This window comes from Orbicella franksi, chromosome 2 (assembly GCF_964199315.1).
Source record: "Orbicella franksi chromosome 2, jaOrbFran1.1, whole genome shotgun sequence".
NCBI lineage: Eukaryota > Metazoa > Cnidaria > Anthozoa > Scleractinia > Merulinidae > Orbicella > Orbicella franksi.
In genome coordinates this window covers 5,049,512-5,071,349 of record NC_138146.1, presented here as the reverse complement: position 1 = coordinate 5,071,349, position 21,838 = coordinate 5,049,512, and the positions used below count along the sequence as shown (strand labels likewise).

The window sequence follows — 21,838 nt, the reverse complement described above, 5'->3', positions numbered from 1 at the left end:
GACCTCTTCGACAATCGAGCTCAGGTTTGTTATTTCAAAACTGTCCATGAATGCGTACTAAGGTGCTTCCTAAAAATTCGAGTCCACTTGTCCAAATTAGACTTAACTTTTCTCTTTTTACAAGGTTTTCGATTTTTGGCTTAAATAAGCAAGGCTGAATTACTAGTAAGCATGGTTGTTTATTTATACATCAAACTCACTAAAAAAAGAACCCACGCGTTGGCTTATAACAAATATTTACAAGCAAAAGGAAAATCTCATGGGGCCCATAGTAGTCCTTCCAAACAACATGTAATTTCGCACTGTCAATTAAATTTGTCAGTTCAATGAATCAATGAAGCCAAGAAAACAGCAACCGCTCGAAGTTTGACAAGTCGTTTGCATAAAAACAAAACTCAAATTCCAGGTAAAGAAATTCAGTTGTTTGGGAGAACCTGTATGGAAGGAAGCCATGATGCCATATCTAAGTACTTCCTGCTCAATCAATTATATCTAAAACAAACAAACAAAAAGTCATAAAACCATTATCTTTTCGAGGGAGGGGTTGGACAATTTCCACAACAACATTCCTGCACAGCAAAAGCTGCTGAAAAAAAAACAAAACTCGAGCAAGTGCTTTTTACTATCCACGTTCTGTGTTTAACTTCACAACATTCTTGCATAAGCTACTATCCACCAAAAAAATCATGCACAAACTAAAGGTAAGAAAACAATTTCAAGCCCCAGAAAATTGCCCAGTCTCTCACCCCTCAAAACAAATAATGGTCCATCCCTGAACAAACCGGGTAGCCCAGAATCCAGTGCTAACTAATTGCCGCTATTCCGGTCCCGTCCACCTTACGTCGGAGCAATTCGAAAATGCAGCTTTATTTATACGGTTACGCCTACTGTCTACACTAATCTGTCACGAAAACAGAGCTTTTCGAAAACGCTCTTCAAACCGGAGGAATTTGAAAACGCCGGCTTTGCGTTTTAGTGTGAACGGAAGACATTCTGAAAACGGAGCTTTTCGAAAACGATAACGTTAAAATAATGTACTTTCCCTGTCCGAGTTTTCCTCAAACAAATCCAAAATGACCAGTCAATACCGTCATTGATGTATTTTCAAATTTCTCCAGCGTAGCGTGGACAGAAAACATTAGATGCGATTCCAGAGTGAAAACGCCGTTTTCAAATTTCTCCGCCGTGATGTGGACGGGACTTCAGTAACTACACAAATAACCGTTTAATTAACTTCACGGAAAATAAATATAACATCCGCTAAGGCAATCTTTGAGCTCTTTCCACTCCATGAAAAATTCTTCTTTGAATTTCCGAAAATTTTCAGTAACCAATGGAACAACATTTTCCGAAATTTGAGGAAAAGAGGACAAACCCTTGAGGGATACCCAAATTTATGGATATTCCTTACCAGGAACTTCCATTTCATTTGATTTTCCTTCCGAAATTTCTGGAATTTTCGGTTGAATGGTTCGCGTTTCGGAAATTCAAAAATTCAAAAATTTCCAGATTTTGTGGAAACATTCCTAGGAAATTTCCGCACTATTTATCCAAGTTTTAATATTTTCGTAATTTTTGGTTGAGTGGAAAGCGCCCAATGCACCTTGATAATTACTCGCCCAGTTCCTAGGTCTCGATATTTCGCCGCGGTCAGTCAGTTACGGATCACGTGGCCTGGGAGAAGCCGTACAAGAACGAGGCAAGATAACAATAAAAAAGGAACTAGCATTTTGCTACTTGGGTCCTTTTTATACAAAGCTTCCCAATTATCGTACCTTTCCAACAGTACGCGAATTCTGAAGTTCTGAAAAGATAATCGCTGCTAGTATAAAATGTAACTATCGTTTGAGTTCGCGTGTTATTGACAGGCGCAGGAAGTAGCAAGTAAGTACCTTACCAAGTTAAAACTAAGACAAGGATGGTTGTTTGGATATGTGACCTTAACAACCATTAGATTTTTTACGAAATTTTCCGTTTACTTCTTAGTTTTGGTTCCGATGACAAGACATATCAAACCCCAAAAACAACATTTTCGCACAATTCCTTCGATTTTCATCAATAACATCCCGCTGCGGGTCACATTCGGAAGCCTCTTCTCGCTTTTCGGCGATGAAACTCTCTCTAGAGTAGGAGAAATGATATTGCTTGTTTGCTGTGACACTGCACAGTCAAAAACTAGTACGTAATAGCATCATTGCCACAGGCCTACTGATGTTAAACTGTATTACAGACGTTTGCATTTAAAGTGGCTGACAACAACTTGCGGCTCTTTCCATCACTTAAACTTTGATGGATCAATACTTTAACCCTCTATCAGGTGATATCACAATGAGTGGGCATTTGTGCGTTACCATTATCGTGAAAATACTAGATTCAGAGTGGTAGTACTGATTCCTGAAAGTAGAAATTACTAGAAAGCGCTGGAAACTGTTGGCAGCCATCTTAACACATGAACTATGCAATTATTGATTCAGACGTGTACATTTTGCCCTTGTGCTTGACCATTTTGGCTTACAGGCATGAGAGCCAGAGATCCTGTAACAAAGAGAACACAAAATAAGGAAATGAAAAACGGGTTTAAGTTTAAAAGGTTTAAATTAATAATGGGGTGTGCAGGACATTTAACTCTCACAGTGCCTCTCTCCACCCAGTTGTATAAATGGGTACCGGCGAATTTAATGCTGGGGGTAACCCTGCAATGTACTAGCATCCCATTCAGGGGGGGGGGGGGGGGGAGTAGAAATACTTCTAATCGCTTCATGCTACAGAAACCGGAGATAAGCGCCGGCCTGATGGGCCACTTGGCTCCTACGCAGATTTCACCTTTAACCTACTTTGCTAACCTGTAAAATTTGCTCATTAGCGAATAAACGGAGCACTATTTCGTTAATTATAGTAAAAACAATGGAGTGTTTCTTTTAGTCAACCTAACAGAGTGCTGTAGAATCCCGATATAGACACGACCCGATGGACGCGGATTAAGCCATAACGAAACACGTGTATTTTATCTTCTTCAACTGGTACAAAGCAACGAATTTTTGTAACTTTCCAAATCGACATGCAAACGTTGTTTTCACGATTCCGTCATTTAGCTCAGAGAAGCCAGTTAAAAAGGCAACAAGCGAGTTGTACTGTTCCGTTTACAGTATATCGACTCGTTCAAAAGTTTAAAAGCTGCTACGGAATTGACAAAGTGGCTACTCTCGGTCAAGTTAAGGACTGTAACAAAGACGAACTCGGGAAAGAAAGAAAAACACAACCAAGTATTATGAATTATAATGTTTTCCTTGATTCATTTGGCATGTGTTGACATTTACTTTCCGCTCATAATAATTTTCGTGGCACAGAGCAGTTTTGACTTGAGTCCAGAAAGTGACTCACATTTGATTCGGTTTTGCATTACCACGCTAAGTGATTGGCTTAAAAAACCTCGTGCCACTTTGTCCTCCAATCAGAAGTACACAAAAACCAGTCGTGATTCATTCGCACACGTTTTCCCGCGCTTTGCGTTCGCTACATGTTTTTACTTTGAGTTTTGATTGGTTCATAAGATTGTCTGTGTAATTTGTGATTGGCCTGAAAACCCAGACGTATTTCCGGCTGTCGCTTGTCTCGCCGGAAATACGTCTGCGTGCGCACGCTACCAGAGAGAGTACTTTGGTTTTAGCTTCACGACACTTCGTTTAAAACTGCTCTTAGTCTATTTTACTCGCAAAGAAGCTACATCTTTCGTCTTAACGTTACTAGATTACTCACCACCGTCAAAGTTGTCTATGAGTTCCTCGTCGGTATCAGGATCAGGGACCGAGCTTGTGGCTACTGGCACGTATCGCAGTGATCCTCCCGGCTGAGGATGAAGAGATTGTTCATCTTCAGTGTCATCTTCTATCAAGGGGTCTCTCAGTTGTGCTCCGTCACTGTACAAACGCAGGTGAGTGTAACGTGAACGAAGCAAATTGTAGCGTCTGAAGAAGAAACGAACAAAACAAGCAGTGTAAGTGTATAAAAGCTGTCAATGACTAGGTGAGGAGGGATGATGCAGTGGTGAGAGCGCTCGCCTCTCACCAGTGTGACCCGGGTTCGATGCTGACCCAATGCCATCAGTGGGTTGAGTCTGTTGTTGGTTCTCGCCTTACTCCGAGGGTTTTTATCCGGCTACTCCGGTTGTCCTCCTTCCACAAAAACTAACATCTCCAAATTCCAGTTCGACCAGGACAGAGAACCCGCCTGAAAACCAGCTAAGGCTGACGTGGCTTCTTCTCTAAATGTTTTATTTTATTTTTGATTATATTTTTGTGTCTTTTCAAATAGTTCCTTCGTATATACGTGCCCTTGAAGCTACAAGTTTGCTTCCTTCCTTTGTGTGCAGACAAAGTGTATTGCAGCTTTAAAAAGGCCGCACAATCAAAATAACTATTTATTTATTTATTTATTTATTTATTTATTTATTTATTTATTTATTTATTTATTTATTTATTTATTTATTTATTTATTTATTTATTTGCGCCAAAAAAGTTCAGCTTTTGACAGATGAGAGGGAAGGAAAAATTTAATCCCTAATGTAAGCTACCTGAAAATATTTAACACTTCTGTCCTGACTGGAGACACTTAAGATGAACCAACAAACAAAATAACCAAAAAAAAAAGGAAACATGCTAGAAATCTCAGCTGAACGAAGGCTGAGCATATCAAAGCAGGACCCAGCTTGTCAAAGATTGGATAACGCTACCCGCCGTATAAATCACAATCTAGCGGATTGTGTGGTTTGTTGTTTCAGCTCTTCTCCACTGGAGAGCGATTTATCCCGTGGATAGAGTTATGCGGCCTTTGAACAACTGGCCCCAGATCTTTACAACGCAGAGCAGAGAAGGCGAGCTCGAAACTACCGAGTATTCAGAGAACAGCAATCCACACACCTGAGGAAATAGAGAAGAGTCACTATAAGGAAGATGACTACCAGAGATGCTGCAATACCAACACCAATAGCCAGCCGAGTTCCTAATCCAGAGTTGCTGGAAGAAGTTGGAGACGAACCCCCATCATACCCTGAAAAGCAACCACATTACAGCCAGCGTCAATATCTCGATAAAAATAGGACAAAAGCCTGTGTGCACCCTAGCCTGCGAAAGTAGACGTATTTCCGGCTGTCGCTTGTCTCCACCGAAAGCGACAACCCAAAATACGTCTGCATTCGCAAGCTAGTGTGCACATTATCAGGTCTATGCATGTGACAAAATGGCGTACTTTCGTATGGCCGTTTGAATTCAGAAGGAATTGTACAGGAAGAACAAGCCAATAGCTCATTTCCGAGTAGCCTTGAGCCTCTCTATCAAAAGCGAGGCTGCTGCGCAACTATTCATATGAAATGAGTTAAATTTGCATGTGAATGAAATCCAATTTTAATATAAAAGTATGAGCACCAAGACTCGCTTTGAGAAACAGGCTAAAGGTAATTCGGAAATGGTCTATTACGGACTAATGCTTTTCTTGACAAGTCGTTGTAAATTTTCAAATTGTCAAACTGCCGTAAAATTTCTCTCTTGTAGTTTACTGGCCTCGATTTTCCTCTTATCATTAATCTTCTCATATTCATTCTATTTCTTATGGTTAAATAAAACACTTGTTCTTGAGGGTTTTTTTGTTAGGGATACATAACAGAAAAACCTATTTGGATTGGAAGGTCTTAACACTTTCATATAAAATCTTGTAATCTCTCTTACAGAGAACTGGTATGAAATTTGGCATTCTGCCTAATTTAAACATACTCTTCTCATTTGTGGAATAGTATTATTGCTCTAGCAACATGTATTACGACAGAAATGCTCGTAGCGTCTGTGACTCGGCCTCACTCGTGCGCAAAATGTCAACTGATTAAGAACAAATTTGAAAAAGGGCCCGAGAAAGGAATTTTCGAAGCGAACCTCTCCAAGTCTCTCTAACGGGGGATGAAAAGAGCGTACGAAGAAGTGCATCTTTTAATATCCATGGTAATGTTAATATCATCAATATCAGAATTACATTTCAAAACTGTTTCTTAGCGCATAAGTATCGATTGGAAATAAAATGCAAATCTTATTTGACAAGCGGCTAATGTCCAAAACGTTCAATTTACTGCGCTACGGCAGTCAAATTATGGTAAGAACGAATCATAGGCGAACTCTTTACACGCACCAAATATTTAATAGTATCATCAAATAAGTGTAGTAGGTAACAGCGGGGTTTTCAGCGGAGTGTCGCAAAACCAAAACCAAAGTAATCACTCTAGCCAATCACAAACGACAAAGACACTACAGTGAGCCAATCAATGGTCGAAGTGAAGCGAAGCGCGGGAAAACGTGTGTGCGCGCGTCACCACTGATTAGATGAAAAACTGGCGCGAGTTTTTTTAGCCAGTCAGGTAACGAAGTAAGTGCACCTCCATTTAGTTTTCGCCACTTAATTGAAAACCACTCTCTTTTAGAACACAACTAAATAATGAATTGGGCAATGCTGATGTCGATACCTCTGTCTGGAAGCACCTCAACATTTATGACCCTGATAGTGGTGTCCTTCGGTAACTGGATCTTCACCGCTCCATCGTCTACCAGTTTCTTCAACAGTTCCACAATCTGTCACAGTAAACAAAACACAATTACAAGCCGCTATTGAGGAAAATAAAAACTGAAAGTTGGTGTAACGTCTTAAGTCTACGTTCACTCCTCTAGATACGACATGAAGATTCTTCAGCCTTATAACAATTAAAGGAGCTCAGTCACGGTTAGCGCATATTGAAAAGTTTGGCCTCAATTTTTCAAATTCGTCATTTGTAATCCGTGTTAATCTTCTCCATCCTTAGCCATCCTTGTTCCTTTATGTTTTATCATTATCTCTTTGGTGTTTTTCTATCTTATTAAACTTTTATTCTCAGGTTTTCTACCATTTAAAGGTTATTTTGTATGTGGCCAAAATAACTCAAAATACCGTTACTGGGCTCTTTTAAGTAAACAGACCAGAAACGAATAAGTTTTTCAAAATATACAAAGTTGCCACGCGGATGCACAAGCTAACAAAGTAAAGCAGTTACATTTTAGTTTTTAGCCCAAGGAAGAATTTTAAAGCCGTTTGCCGTAAAACTCAACCGTGTGATGAAATACTTAATTCCCGGGGAGGGGAGGGTGGAGACTGCCATATAAAAAGGACCGGGGTGTTCGTCGGAAATTTTGTAAAGAACCCCTAAAAGGTACCAAGATCCTGTTTTGTGGGCGTGGTTTGAATTTTTGTTCACCCCTTAGAAGTACCAATTGTGAAACAGCACACATTTATCTCCTGCTGTGGACCTATAGAGGCTGAACACCCCAGGAAATACTAAAGCCGCTTTTTATCCCCTTAAAGGTACGAGGAGCACCCATGTCCTTTTTATATGGGAGAACACCCCCCCCGGAACGTAATGTTACTCTACACGACATTCCAAGAAGAAGCGAGTAGTGATGCTATATAGTCGAGTTATGACGCACGAGAGAAGTTAGGAGAGCACATAAGAATCGTAACCGTTGCTTGAGGTGCTGCCGAGAACAACTCTACCTTCTTGATGGGCAGGGGGGGGGGGGGGTGGGGGGGAGCGTATTTATTCTTGAGGGACCTTTTAGCTTTACTGTGAGTATTGTTTCCAATTTTGTTACTACACAACCGAACACACTCAAAGGTTGAGGCACGTGCGCGTTGGTCAGCCAGACCCAAGATATGTTTTAATTGTGACAATAAGCTTATAACAAAGTGGATAAGAGATACATCAAGTAACGTCCTACATGCGCCAAAGCCGGACACGAAAACCCAAAAAACCTCTTATTAGGAAAAATAGGGACCGTGTACCCCCGACCAAATGCAGTGGCACCACCTTTGGGGTTTTAAGGTTGATATATAAACAACAGAACGAAAGATAAATAAGATAACGTTATTTACACAATAAAATAAACCTTATGTGAAAGTGCTAGTGGCAAGGCTGACCGTAGAATGTCACAAGTTTCTCAACCGTCTCTTTTTACAAACGTACTACCCATGAGCCTTTGCGTACTATGCTAGCACCCAGGTCTCTGTTCAGTGTCGGCAAAATATTAATTTAGGTCAATACCGATTATCATAAATTACATTATACACGTACAAACTAAAAAAAATAACGCCATTTTGGCGATGGTGGTTTCCTCAGCGATAAGAAACCTTTGGATTCGTTGACAACTTAGAGGACGGCATCGAGATTTTTCGTGGGCGCATACCCAGGCAGTGCAAAATCTATCACACAACAGAACTGAAATATCCGTAAGGGTGTTAAAAATTATTTACATTTGCATTAATGTTTACCTCCGTTCTTGTCTTGCTGCTATTCGTTGGGGCGGGTGTTATAGACACATCACTTCTCGTTGGCTTGCCGCGCAACACGACAACCTCAAGACGAGAGGGATCAACATCTAGCGCCTAAAAAATAACAGCAAAAATGTGATTAAGCCTTTAATAGGCCAGCTCAGTTACCGGGCCTATGAAGGCAAGCGAGGCTGCTTTTGTTGTGTAAATCAAGTTGTAATGCTAATTAGTATCACCCAACTAGTGGACTAATGCAAATCCTACATTTTAATTGGCTGCGCTACTAGAGGACTATTAGTAATAGTCCTCGAGTAGCGAAATCGGCGCAATCGAGCGCGACGCTTTCTTTCGTTTTATTCCCAAATAAATATTTCTTCAACTTGCATTTGCTAACTTTATTATTGTCTTTTCTGTCCGACTAGTTGGGTGATACTAAAAGAGAGAGGTCTGTATCAAAGCAAGGTCACCTCCAGCGTCACTGCCAATTGAAGGCCGGGTCTGTACAATGGTCTATTAACCGGCGCACATTTATAACGGCGGTTAAGCGACACGATATTTCACCACGATATTGCAAGGATTAGGGGGGAACCACACGGGGATGTTTTGTCAAACAAGGGTTATGAACGTTTGTCTACAACATGGTAGACCGTATGGTAGGAGCAAAACTGGAGCGACGAGGAGAGAAAGCGCCCCCCCCCCCCCCCACCCCCTCCAAACAACAACAACAACAACAACCTTCCCCGCTAAGGACTGTAACACAGGATACAACATGTAAACTTGTGGAAAATTAGGATAAACGTGGACTGAAATATTGTTTAAAGTTCTGTAAAGAGGAAGACTCCGTGATAGAGCTATGATCAAAGCTCGAGTGCGTGTTCAAAATAATCTCCGTAAACGAGACATGAAAAGGGTCTTGTGAGTATCACCTGTGAAAGAGCTGCCTGCAAGCGCTGGGAAAAATCCACTCTCCATTCCTTGGTGTTGTCATTCTCGATCTCCAGAGCCAAGTCAAAAGACAGACGCACAGTGGTGAGATCCTCTGAAACAGAGAACAACTGCGTGATTACTGCTGTGATTCATTTTGGCATCCGGGGCGATACCGCATGGCAATAAATTTTTGCGGGAGTTTATTTTCGCGAATCGGCGATTTTTTCTCTTTTGCGGGAACTAATTTTTAAAAAACAGCAATCCAGTAATCAGTGTCACTCTATCACAGTTACATTGAGCTCGTGCGCAAAATTGCCGCTGCTCTTCTCAATGGAGTACCTTCAGACGATCCTTTCCTGTAAACCTTTTTTTTTTTTTCGGTATTTCTGAACGTTTTGTTTCTCATTTCTTGGTTTTGTTTCTAAACGAAACACTTTTTAAATAAATGGCAGTAATAAGAATCCAGTTGTAATATTTGTATGTAAAATTTCGCTAGTGGAGCCAATTTCTGCGGGGAATATTTTCGCAGGAATTATTTTTGTGCGGGTACTTTTTCTGCGCATCAGGAAAAAATGCAAAAATCGAAAAAATTAGAACCCCCAAAATTTTGTGCCACACGGTAAAATACTTCAGTTAGCTCAAAAGGAAGGCGCTTTTTGGAGAGCGAGAGAAAGTTCGAGCTCTGGCCTAGGTTATTCTGTTGTGTTTTTGGAAAAAAGTCAATTGACTCTCACGGTGCCTCTCCACCCAGGGGCTTTAACGGGTACAGGGGGTAACCCTGCAATGCACTAAGATCCTCCGCAGGGAGGAGTAGAAATACTCCTAGCCGTGTCATACTAAGGAAACCGGAGATATCCGCCGAATTAATCAGCCACTAGGTTCGAACCCAGACTAAAGCAACCCTCCCTCCCCCTCCCCCTCATCTCCCCTCCCCTTCCCTCCCCCGCGTATGCCGGAAAAAGGTCTATCGAACGCACCCTTCATACTAACCATATACCATAACAGTCGCAGAGGTGCTTTCTTGCCCAATCACACTGATAGCAGTGACAGTGACACCATGTTCCCCGGGTGTTGTGAATGTATGGGCAACTTCATAATCCCACGTCAGCAGCGGCTTCTTGTTCTTGTCTTTGTTCTTTTCAAAAAACCACATGAAATGTACAAAGCCATAAGATGGAGAGTACTCTTCTGGGTTAACCAAGTTGTTGGAATGAAGCGTCACATTGAACCAGGCTTCTTGACCAATGACCACTGCATGTGGTGGGTCAATAACGATTGCTGTAATGGGATCTGCAGAAAGAAGAAAGGAGTAACATACACAACAAAAGCGCTCTTAAGGAAGGCAACGATTCGAGCAACTTGTCGCGCAGTTGCGAGAAAAAAAAACAGAAAAGAACTCTTCAGTGCTACGCCCAGGCAAAGCTCAAAAGTTAATTTGCAGTGTTGCCGTGATCGTTTGGAAAAGCAGAACATGATTCTACTTTGTGCGAAGCTCGCTGCAAGGAAAACGTTGCGTGACCTGTTCAGCTTAGGCGGTGTCACGATAGGCAATTTTCCTTGCAACTTGAGGCACACTAAAATTGCGTGACAAAATGGAAGAAAAATTGCTTGATGTAACAGAAGGAAAGGGTTTTTCTAATATTCAAAAAAAATGTTCTTTTTCGAGCTTCATTAGTGGAAACATTCGATTAAAACGAAAAAAGATAAGAAAATAAAGTTTTGAAATAAAGAACAGCACTAGAGAATGAAAAGTTTATTCCTTGCCTCTTGGAAGGAATCTTTAATCCGTTTTGATGGTAATTTCTATTTATATATTTTTTTTTCTTTGTTTAACTCAATTTGACTAATTGAACTTCGGCTTGCCCTAACCTCGAATAGCGTGTCTATGTTATTTTCAGGGGCTTAACTTTGTAAATAATGCTTTGTTCTTGTTTGTTTGTTTGTTTGTTTGTTTGTTTTTGGTTATTAACATTATCATCTCACCCCTTCTTTAGTCTTCTATAGTCTATTTTTTGCTATGAATTATGTTTCTTCGAGCACACGAGCGATATGAGCGCGAGAGAGAGCGAGCGCGGAGCGCTAGCAATCAAAGCGCGGTCACTCTCTTGCGTTTATACTTTTGCCCGCGATCTCGGGTCTGCGGGTCTGCGGGTCTGCGGACAGACTGATGAGAGCGGTCACCCCAACTAACCAACCGCCTCAACTGTTTCGACTCTAAGCATAAACAACACACCTTTTACAATGATTTCAGCAGTGACCACAGACTGCCCAGCCTTGTTGCCTGCTATGAGTCGTACAACAAAGTCGCCATGTTTGTGGTAAGTGTGTGACACATGCTCTGCACTACTGAGTCCGGTTTTGTTGAGCACAGTACTATTGTCTCCAAAGTCCCATGCATACCAGGTGGATTCAGTTGAGCCCTAAGCATTGAACAGATTAACAGAGAATTAAATGTGAACGTAGTGTTCTTTGTCATACGCTATTCTCGGACGACAAAAAGCTGTCATAAATTTGTCTAAATACGTGAGAGTGAAGTGTCGCCACAACAAACTGTCCCCAGCCAGGGTTTGAACCCGGACCACTCGATCCGGAGACAGGCGCCGCGCACTAACCACGAGGCCACCATAGATTTGTAGCGGAAGGTTTAATACACATTTTTTTTAAAAGATGTTGGTGTTCACGGGGCGAGTTCACCGAACGAAACACAGTCCCCGCAATAGAATCTGGAATGACTGTGAGGCATTTTGCTTTGGATTTGTAAGGGCTGTTCAAAGGTTTCACACCCTCTGCCAATTTGTGCAGCGTGTGTTAATAAAAGAGTTTGTTTTGTAGTCGTTAAGTGATTTCTTAGAAATTTACGAAGGAGGAGAAAGGGATGAAAACTTAATTCCGAATTCTGTCGTCGTGTCTTGGAAAAATCGCTACAAACTGCAATTCCCTTTCCCTTCAAAACTTGACTTAACATCCTTATCTTAGTTTTCTAGAAAGATTTCTTATACCAGCGAAGATACTTCAGCAAACCACTGTGATATTATTCCTTAAATTGTCTTGCCAAAGAACACAATACCATGACTAAGGCTAGACTATTCGATCCGCATTCCAAACAACTAACCACTGAACCACTGCATCTCCCCGTATCAGTTCAAATTCTTTATGACTTTGTAAATAGAGCAGTTTTCAAGAGATTATTGCAAAACCAAACGAAAGTAATCACATTGGCCAATAAATAATTACACAGACCATCCAGTGAACCAATCAAAACTCAGAGGAGAGTCGTGCAACCGGCACAAAGCGCAGGAAAATGTGTACGAGCGAGTTAGACTGCGTATGATTTTACATCTGATTGGATGACAAAGTGGCACGAGTTTTTTTAAGCCAATCGCTTAGCGTGGCAATGCAAAACCAAAGCGAATGCGAATTACTATTGCTTCTCAAATAAAAACCGCTCTAGTTCACAATAATGAGAGTAATCAGTAGCTTAAATTTACTTCAATCAATGTATGAAGTGTTATACCTCCTTCTGGCTAAGGTTAAAATTCACTTGTTTGTGAACTTCTACAGTCTTCGAAACTGCCGCAAACTTGATATTTAGCTCTGCTGGGGCTGAAAAAAAAAAGGTTGTTATGGTACCTATCATTAATTTCAAGAAAGCATGTCAGTTAAAACTCTGTAAAACGGACCATTTGTGCATGGTAGAGGTTGCTACTAAAATCAAATTAAAGCAGTCTTCAGTAAACTGCGTGCAGTGATACTAGAAGCGAATCCAAAATAGAGATGACCAGCCAAAACAGTGCCGCTGAAACATTTTACCATGTTGTTGTAATATCATGTACCTTTCGTTGGACAAGGCCTTGTCTCTGGCATAAGCTTTTCTTCTACACCTCCTTTACAAAGGTCTCCAATTACTTTTCTGTAGCTGTGACAACATACAGAGAAATTTGATTACATTCAAAAGGAACAAATAATCTTTACAACAGCTTGTCTTCTCGACACTGCTTTACAGCTCATCACGAAGTATTTTTCTTATATTTCATATCACTTACAAACCTCCCCCCGCACAGATATGCATTTCATAAGCCAACCCAAAAGACAGACAGACAAACAGAAAGGCAGGTAAACAGACAGACAGACACACAGACAGATAGACAGACAGACAGACAAACATGCAGGCAGACAGAGAAACAGGCATACGGAAATACAGAGAGAGAGACAGACAGACTAACAGAAGACAGAAAGACAGAAGACAGAGGACAGACAAACAGATAATTTTATTTAAGACGGTAAAATTCCTTCACCCTACCTATTTACAACCTCTTTTTACAAACCCATTGTGTGGCTACACCTGACATTTTACTTGTAAGTATGCTTGCAGCCAAACCGCATCTTCAAGGTAAGGCGGCCAGATTGACAAAATAATTGGTGAAACTTGCAGGTTAATTATATTCTCTTACCCACGCGTGTGTTGGTAGGTTTTCCCCTCTGGACAGACTGCTGGTACAGGGCTGGCATCATTGGTGGGCACACACACGTCACCAAGCACGCCATGGATATAGCCATAATCACTAGGATCAACACAAACATAATAATTAAATAATTCATCACGTTGAAAAAAAAAAAAAAAAAAAAAAAAAAAGAAAGAAACTAGTTTCGATTGCGAAGATCTATCAAACACCCAAGCCCTTTTTTTTTAACCACGTTTCCAAAGACCTCAAAGTTCGTCCGAATTACTCCGCTACGCGTCGTATTTTAATTTTCCGTCTGGCTTCCCAGAGTTAGGAAAAGTGGTAAACACTGGTTTCTTGTATTTGATGTAACATATCAAATACGAAAGACCGTGTTTGACCACATCACCAAACACCGAGAAGAGAGTTGAAAATACGACGCGTAGCGGAGTATTTTTGACGAACTTCGAGGTGTTTGGAAATGTGGTCAAATGGTGTCTTGAGTGTTTGATATATCTTCTCAATCGAAACTAAAACTAAGGAGAAAACGGAGATATAAATCGTTAAAATCTATGCTAATTAAGATCAGATATCCAAACACCGTCACGGTCATGATTTCCTTTGTTTAAAACTTGAGGAATTATTAATGAGTTTGAGAAATATTACGTGCACACTAAGAGGAAAGCTCGCATACGAGGATAAAAGTACTGGGGGAGGGACAACGGAAAAATACTTCATGTATGTGGCATGCTTTATCAACCACCTTCTTTTTCAATTTATAAAACGTTTACCACTGAGAAAGGTTTTTTTTCTCAGCACTTGAAACCTTAGTACAGTAGCCTTGTAATACATGCTTTTTTCATTTCAGGCAACCATTTTGTACGTATTACCAAGATGACGATTTCCTTTTCTTATGAATGACGAGGTCACTTGATAGTCTTCTGTGTACCACATTCATCAATACTTGAAGAGCCTTAACAAAGAACAAAACTTCTCTATGACAATAGGGATTGAGAACATTGAACCACACGTATAAGTTGACAAACTCACCAGTCGAAATCATCAATTTCACAAGTACAGGTAGTGACATTGATCTCTCTCTCGTACTCATCACCATTGAAACAGCAGTCGCCTGACTTGCGGCGCTCAAACACAATGTGCTGACCCAACAAGCAACGCCCGTCAACACGCTGAAATAACATCCACAAACAATAGTTCGTAGAATTCTACTTGAACACTAATGCAAATCCTACAATCTGATTGGTTGAGCTACCATACACTATCAGCGACTAGCAGAATTCTACTTGAACACTAATGCAAATCCTACAATCTGATTGGTTGAGCTACCATACACTATCAACCATACTTTACTTTTTACTTTAATCATTTTCTCAACAGAAATACATACGTATTCATATATATAAAGCTGAGGGGGAAAGCCAAAAACAGGAACAAGTTCCCTTACAAATGGCCACTTTATTTAGCATCTAACTGATAAAAATACGTCTTGCAAAGTCGTTTGAATTAAGAAAGAGACTCAGACTTTCTGACATGCAAGGGTAAAAAGTCCCAGGCTTTGACTGTTCTACGGAAATAAGAGTACTTCAGAATATTTGTTCTTGAATATTGAATTTTAAATGACAGGTCAGCATTTCTCAGATTACATGCTGCAGTGTCTCTGGAATTAATAAACATGGATAGGTTAATATTTAAAACACCATTTAAACACTTGTAAAAAAAGATCAAGTCAAGTAGAGTCCTTCTAGACTTAAGGGTAAGAAGATGAAGAGATTTTAAACGTTCCGTGTAAGATTTTCATTTGATCGCGTGGCTCGTCTCTGAACGCTTTCAATCATATCCTACACTATCATACACTATCAGCCATTAGCCGAATTCTACTTGAGCACTAATGCAACTGCTACAATCTGATTGGTTGAGCTACCATACACTATCAGCCATTAGCAGAATTCTACTTGAACACTAATGCAAATGCTACAATCTGATTGGTTGAGCTACCATACACTATCAGCCATTAGCCAAATTCTACTTGAACACTAATGCAAATGCTACAATCTGATTGGTTGAGCTACCATACACTATCAGCCATTAGCAGAATTCTACTTGAGCACTAATGCAAATGCTACAATCTGATTGGTTGAACTGTCATACACGATGAGCCATAAGTGTGTGGTGGCTGCAGGTCGTCTACAAAACGGCGACATTTTCTCGTTGTCCCGAAATTTCGAAGGAACGTTGAGAAACAAATGGATAATTAATTCATCAGAAGCTTAACGAAGGACATTCACGGATTGTTGATGTTAAAATCTCGAAATTGTTGAAAAAGCTGCTGCACGCATGCACAACTGCAAATTTCAAATGACAAGTCTGTCTGCGCATTTTTTACGTTAATGCTACGTAGAGGTAAAGGTAAAGTCTGCATACGAGCCAAGTGGCCCATCAGGCCGGAGCTTATCCCGGTTTCTGTAGCATGAAGCGACTAGGAGTATTTCTACTCCCCCCTGGATGGGATGCTAGTCCATCGCAGGGTTACCCCCAGCATTAAATTCGCCGGTGCCCATTTATACACCTGGGTGGAGAGAGGCACTGTGAGAGTAAAGTGTCTTGCCCAAGAACACAACACAATGTTCCCGGCCAGGGCTCGAACCCGGACCGCTCGATCCGGATACGAGCGCACTAACCATGAGGCCACCGCGCCTCCCAAACGTAGAGACATAATTGAAAATCGTCCTTTAAAGGAAATTTCATTTACTACAACAATTAGATTATTTGTTCTCGATTTCTACGAGGCGATAGTTGCTTCGGCCTTCGGCCTCATCTACTATCACCTCATAGAAATTTCAAGATCATAATCTAATTGATAAAAGTATGTTGACATAAATTAATAAACTTCTGATGCTCCTTGTCATTGGGAAAGCCACCCCATAAACATAACAGCGCAAAGAAAGCTTATTGCCAACTAAAATTTACCAGAAAACTAAGACGTGCGGTAATTCTGAAGAGGCACAGGCGAGGAACACCTGCTGGGCTTGCTGATGAGCCCGCTTAGTTGTTTTCCTATCTTCTCGGCTGCATCGCTGGATATACACTTGCAATACTGTACGTGTCATGATAGAAACCCTGGTCAAAGAATCACTGGTCACTTGAGCCTGATAATCAATGACGACAGAAGAACCAGGAACTGAAGTATATTCAATAATTATATTATGAGCTCGAGATTTCTATCCCGTGATAGCTGACGAGGATGCAGCCCGAGTCAACTATCACGCATGGAAATCGAGAGCGAATCTAATTGTTTTAGTATAGTTTACAAGTCGTTCAGAACTTTATCCAAATCCTCTTCACAGACACTCCGAGAACGCAAACAAGCGGTAGCCACTTTGTTCACAACCACACCCTGCTATGCTACTTACTAACTGAATAACGTAGCCAATCAGAGAACGGCATTTGTGATAGAACGATAGTAGATTTATACCAATGGTCAACAGCGTTGTAGAACAAAACGTTAAGTAATATATCAAACACGAGAGACAGTGTTTCATCGGGATATCCAAACAACGAAAAGAGAGTTGTCTGGATAGCCGATGAAACACTGTCTCGATTGTTTGATATATCTTCTCAATCGAAACGAAAACCACGGAGAAAATGGAGAAGTAAAATCGTCAAAATCTATGCTAATTAAGACCGGGTATCCAAACTTCCTTCACGGTTGTGATTTCCTTTGCTTTAACTTGATGAATTATTCATGAGTTTGACACTTTGAGTTCTTACCTCATCATTAGGAGACCATTTAGTGTAATTTCCCGCCTGACACTTTTGGTCCAGCACTGAAGTGAAGTCAAGTTTAACTGACAGCCACTGAAAAGTCTCCGTTGCATATTGACCAAACAAGCTAATAACAAAACAAAGTTATTATTAGCTAACACAAGTCCACAGCTTAGTCCTTTATTGTAGGCTGTTTTTCTCTCTGCATTGTGCAAGCTTCATATTGCGGTGTATAAATATGTTTATCTACCCTACCCTCCGAGACAATTTCAAAATTTCATGTAACGTATAGAGAATATTCAGTGTCAGTGAATGGAAAGATAGAGAACAGCTTCAGTATATGCTTGCCAATGGTTTGCACTCCAGTTGGTTCAAATATTACACATTGAGTATCTTAAGTTATTCCACTGCCCCTTCACCTAAACAACCTTCCCTTCCCTTCCCTTCCAACCTCCTTTTCTTCATTCAATCATATTAAATTCCCTTCCATTTCAAAGGCCAAGTAAGCTAGCTTCTTCTTCCATTTTTCCTTGTTGCTTTGAATTGATTTCTTGGATTGGCTGAAACAAGTAACAATCTATGATACTATAGGAAAATTTATTATCTGACGAGGGAATTCCACTAAATTTCGCGCGGAAAACCGCTTCGCGATTCGTGCGATATCGGTTTTTCAAGTGAAATGTAACGTGGAATTCACGAGTCAGGTTATGAATTTTCCTTGAATCGCATAACCTTCTTTTCAAATGAAAGAAAACCCCGTTTCATTTACGTCTGTGTGAATGTTGCAATACTCAACGCGCGCTCGAGAAAAGCCATCTCTCTCCAGAAAGTTGTACTTCAGGTCAAAGCAGGGAGAAACTTGATTTCCCATTTCAAAAAGACTTGTGTTTGTTTTTGGCTTGGTTGACTGTGACAATGGTTTTGAAAACATGATTAAAAGGTCATTGTTTCTAATTGTTTTTCAGTTGTTGTTTTGTTGTCGCTCCAGTGCCATATTACACAAAGCGTCGCTTTCAAGAGTCGCAATTCCACGCTGAATACCTCGCCTAGGCAACCAATCAGGGTGCAAGAATTCTCAGAGCTATGCGATTCTAGAAATAATTTGAACATGTTACTTGTAATGTAAAGTCTCATTCTTACTTAAATATCAGAGTCGTTTCTCCTGGTTCAGTTAACATGCCGTATACAAAAAGTGGTTTACTTCCCACAGTCACATTGGACCAAACTTTTCCTTCAGTACAGCTGTACCTGAAATGACAATATTAGATACTCAGCAAGCAGCATGCCCAGCATAAAGGAATACTAAAGGGTCTTACACTTTTTTTAGCAACAGAATAGCATGTAAGGATGCATGAGACTTTACCAGACTTAACTGGCAACAGGTTAGTAAATGTATGGATTTAACGTTCGGGGACCCCTATTTTTCTTTTGATGGATCATTTTCTCTACCGATTTTCTACGTTAGGGGAAAAAATGAGGAAAATCTATCGACTAGAAGTTTGAATCTTTTGCAGAATGCACCATCGAATTCCGTTCTTTTACGCTCTTCGTTTATCTGAGCGACGGTTTCAAATGCCTCTTGAAGGGTTAAGTTTTGTGAAAACGTTGGAAACATTTGGAATTATTTACGCAACAGACCCTCTTCTACGAAATATGGTTAAGTACGTTTGCCTTCGTTGACTCACCTTCGATACGTTTAACTATAAACCCCATTAGACCATGGTGAATTACGTGCGCCAATTTTTCAAAATCAGGGTAGTTTTCCACACCTTTTAACTCTAAAACGAAGTCGATGATCCCCAATTTTTTTTTTTTTTTTTTTTTCATTTCTGACACAAATAATTCATTATCTGACAGCAGTAAAAATTTAAAAAAATCTATCGACTGGAAAATTTTCGCGCGACCGTCCTTTAATGGATAAAACCGCCAGGGGAATTTTCGCAGCAGGCGTTCATCTTGCAGCTCGTATTTCATGTTATTTGGTATTGTTTATATCGCGCATTTGTTCTTTTGCCTTTGGCTACTTTGTCCGTTTCAGCGTGTTTCTTTTCAATGCAACAGCGAGATAGGAAACATGTTGCAATGCGATGCTTTTCCCGGGAAATCCTGATCCATTGTCACTGACGCTAGGAGGTCCTGTTGCCCCATTGGTTTGCGGTTTCATAAGGCGAGATAATCTCCTGGCGTTGCGCAACATGTTTACGAACCTTTACAAGCTAAGGGACGCAGCAAAGGACGGAGCAAAGGGCGGAGCAAAGGGCGGAGCAAAGGGCGGAGCAAAGGGCGGACCATTAGAAAAATGATGGGGGGGGGTGGGGTGGGGGAAAAACAAAAAAAATCATGCAAGGGAGGGTTACTGAAAAAAAAAATCGTGCAAAGGAGAAATTCCTGCAGAGTGAATTGCACTGTCGGGCTTACAAACTCTACTCGCTTGAGGGGCACCTTGGCAGCCACTTTATACTTCCGTTTTAATTTCTTGGACCTGGTTTTCTCAACAATTAGGAAAACATACATTTTTCAGGCCTTTCAAGTCTGATACATTTTGTGCACAGCAACCTCATCATCTTAAAAGTGATAAAAACACCATGTGCTATAAACAGCCATCCTGCTTGAAATATTTGCAATTAGGGTCAATTAAGCAAGCACATACTGCAGTTTGAAGCCTCGAGAAGTAGGAGTGATTTCACAGTATAAATAACGATTGTGGACAAAGATGTGCACACTGGCATGGCGAACCGTAACACTTCCCCTAAGATGGCCGCTAAGATCAACGCTGGACAAACATCGTAAACAAAGACTTCATGATGCATTTAGTATGGACAACTGATGCAATTAGTACGGACTGTTTCAATCTATTTTAGGCTTTTGACAGAGTAAACGACGCATTATCATTCAAGTCCAATCGATACATTAAATTTATCGCTTGAAGATCGTGGAAAACGCACCAAAAACGCTTCAATTTTGCAAACTTTTCTGGGGGAGCATACCCCCAGACCCCACTAGCGGAATAGGCAGCAAACGTGAAAAATTTTTTCCTGCAAGCTGAAAAAGTCCCATCCCCCTTCCCCATCACTTTTCCAATGGTCCGTCCCTAAAATCTCGCATTTGATTTTGGGAGGAATACATCCACTTTGAGCGAAATTATAGGGCATGCAGATTTCACGGATTTTCGTGACATCTCGCCAGAACATGAATGACAAACGAAAGTGTGTTGGGAAAATAGCCAACGAGGCGCGTAGCGCCGAATTAGCTATAATCATTACTCGATTCTGATTGGCTGAGAGTAGTGCAGTTCAAGTGTAACACCAGTGCAAATTATACATCGTAATTCTGGATTATGACTGGTTAAAATACAATAGGAAATTTTCTAAGCCAATGATATCACGTAAATTGATGACGAAAATTTTGCGCGGACAATTTGAAAAAAATTTTCTCGAATGAGAAAAAATGGCTTCAAGAAAGATCTTCCGGCACTTCCTCCACGCGAATGTTTTCATTTTTATATTATTAATAAGTAATCATACGGTTTTTCTTGTTCAATTTGGAATTCATTGGCAATTAAGAGTTTTTCAAAAAGCGGCCAAAGCGTCTCGTACAATTTCAGCTTTTTGAAAAACTCATTCCTGCAAATTAATTCTAAATTGAACTCAAAACCGTATGATTACCAACACATATCCAACAAGCGCGAGTGGAATAATTGCCCCCAAATATAGAAAACTAGACTAAAATAAAGGTAAAAACGCCCCAAAATCACGCGTACGCTTACCATATTTGTAGAGCATGGCATAATGGCTCATAACCCATGATGGCTTAGCCAATGAAAACTCTCGAATTGCATTGTCCAATGATGCAGTTTTTGATAAAAGGGAGTACCACCCCGCCGGGACATTTTGAATTTAAGCCTTACCACACTTTATCAGCACGACGACGCATTGGGACTGCTGCAATAATTCCACCGTGGTCTCCAATGACGAAATCATGGTACCCGTCAAATTCCTACAGAGAATTAAACTAATATCAACAAACACAACAATGACCATGAAAATAAAAAATATTTCGAGGTTATCCAAAATCATAACTTTAAAGTAGTACTGAACTAACAAGAAAACTTAAGACAAACCACAATTGAAAACATCCAATACAGGTTTTGGATGCTTCAAATATTCGTTAATACTTTATGACACTAAAAGAGGATGCAGTCATATCCAAACACATTTCTTTCATGAACATGTTTTCAAAATTTCCAACTGTTCTGTGTAAAACAGACTTTTCTAGAGTTTCTTAGAACTCTGTTAACAGGCATTTTTTTTGTAAGTGGTCACGTTCCATATGTGCACACTTTATCGTCGTGA

At 40.4% G+C, this 21,838-nt stretch overlaps 1 protein-coding gene across 1 annotated transcript in view; it reads right to left on the bottom strand.

Moving 5' to 3' along the window:
* Positions 1-159: 159 nt before the first annotated feature.
* LOC145477872 (VPS10 domain-containing receptor SorCS1-like) overlaps positions 160-21,838 on the bottom strand; it is a 47,577-nt gene continuing 25,898 nt past the window's right edge. The window contains exons 13-27 of the mRNA XM_081455731.1: positions 21,394-21,482; positions 18,627-18,734; positions 17,493-17,613; positions 14,754-14,893; positions 13,713-13,823; positions 13,095-13,177; positions 12,776-12,864; positions 11,495-11,681; positions 10,252-10,551; positions 9,261-9,373; positions 8,335-8,448; positions 6,503-6,608; positions 4,917-5,046; positions 3,757-3,965; positions 160-2,535 (exon numbers count right to left, since the gene is read on the bottom strand). Coding sequence (XP_081311857.1) covers positions 2,471-2,535; positions 3,757-3,965; positions 4,917-5,046; positions 6,503-6,608; positions 8,335-8,448; positions 9,261-9,373; positions 10,252-10,551; positions 11,495-11,681; positions 12,776-12,864; positions 13,095-13,177; positions 13,713-13,823; positions 14,754-14,893; positions 17,493-17,613; positions 18,627-18,734; positions 21,394-21,482 — 1,965 coding nt within the window. The 3' untranslated portion in view covers positions 160-2,470. The remainder of the gene's footprint in view (positions 2,536-3,756; positions 3,966-4,916; positions 5,047-6,502; positions 6,609-8,334; positions 8,449-9,260; positions 9,374-10,251; positions 10,552-11,494; positions 11,682-12,775; positions 12,865-13,094; positions 13,178-13,712; positions 13,824-14,753; positions 14,894-17,492; positions 17,614-18,626; positions 18,735-21,393; positions 21,483-21,838) is intronic.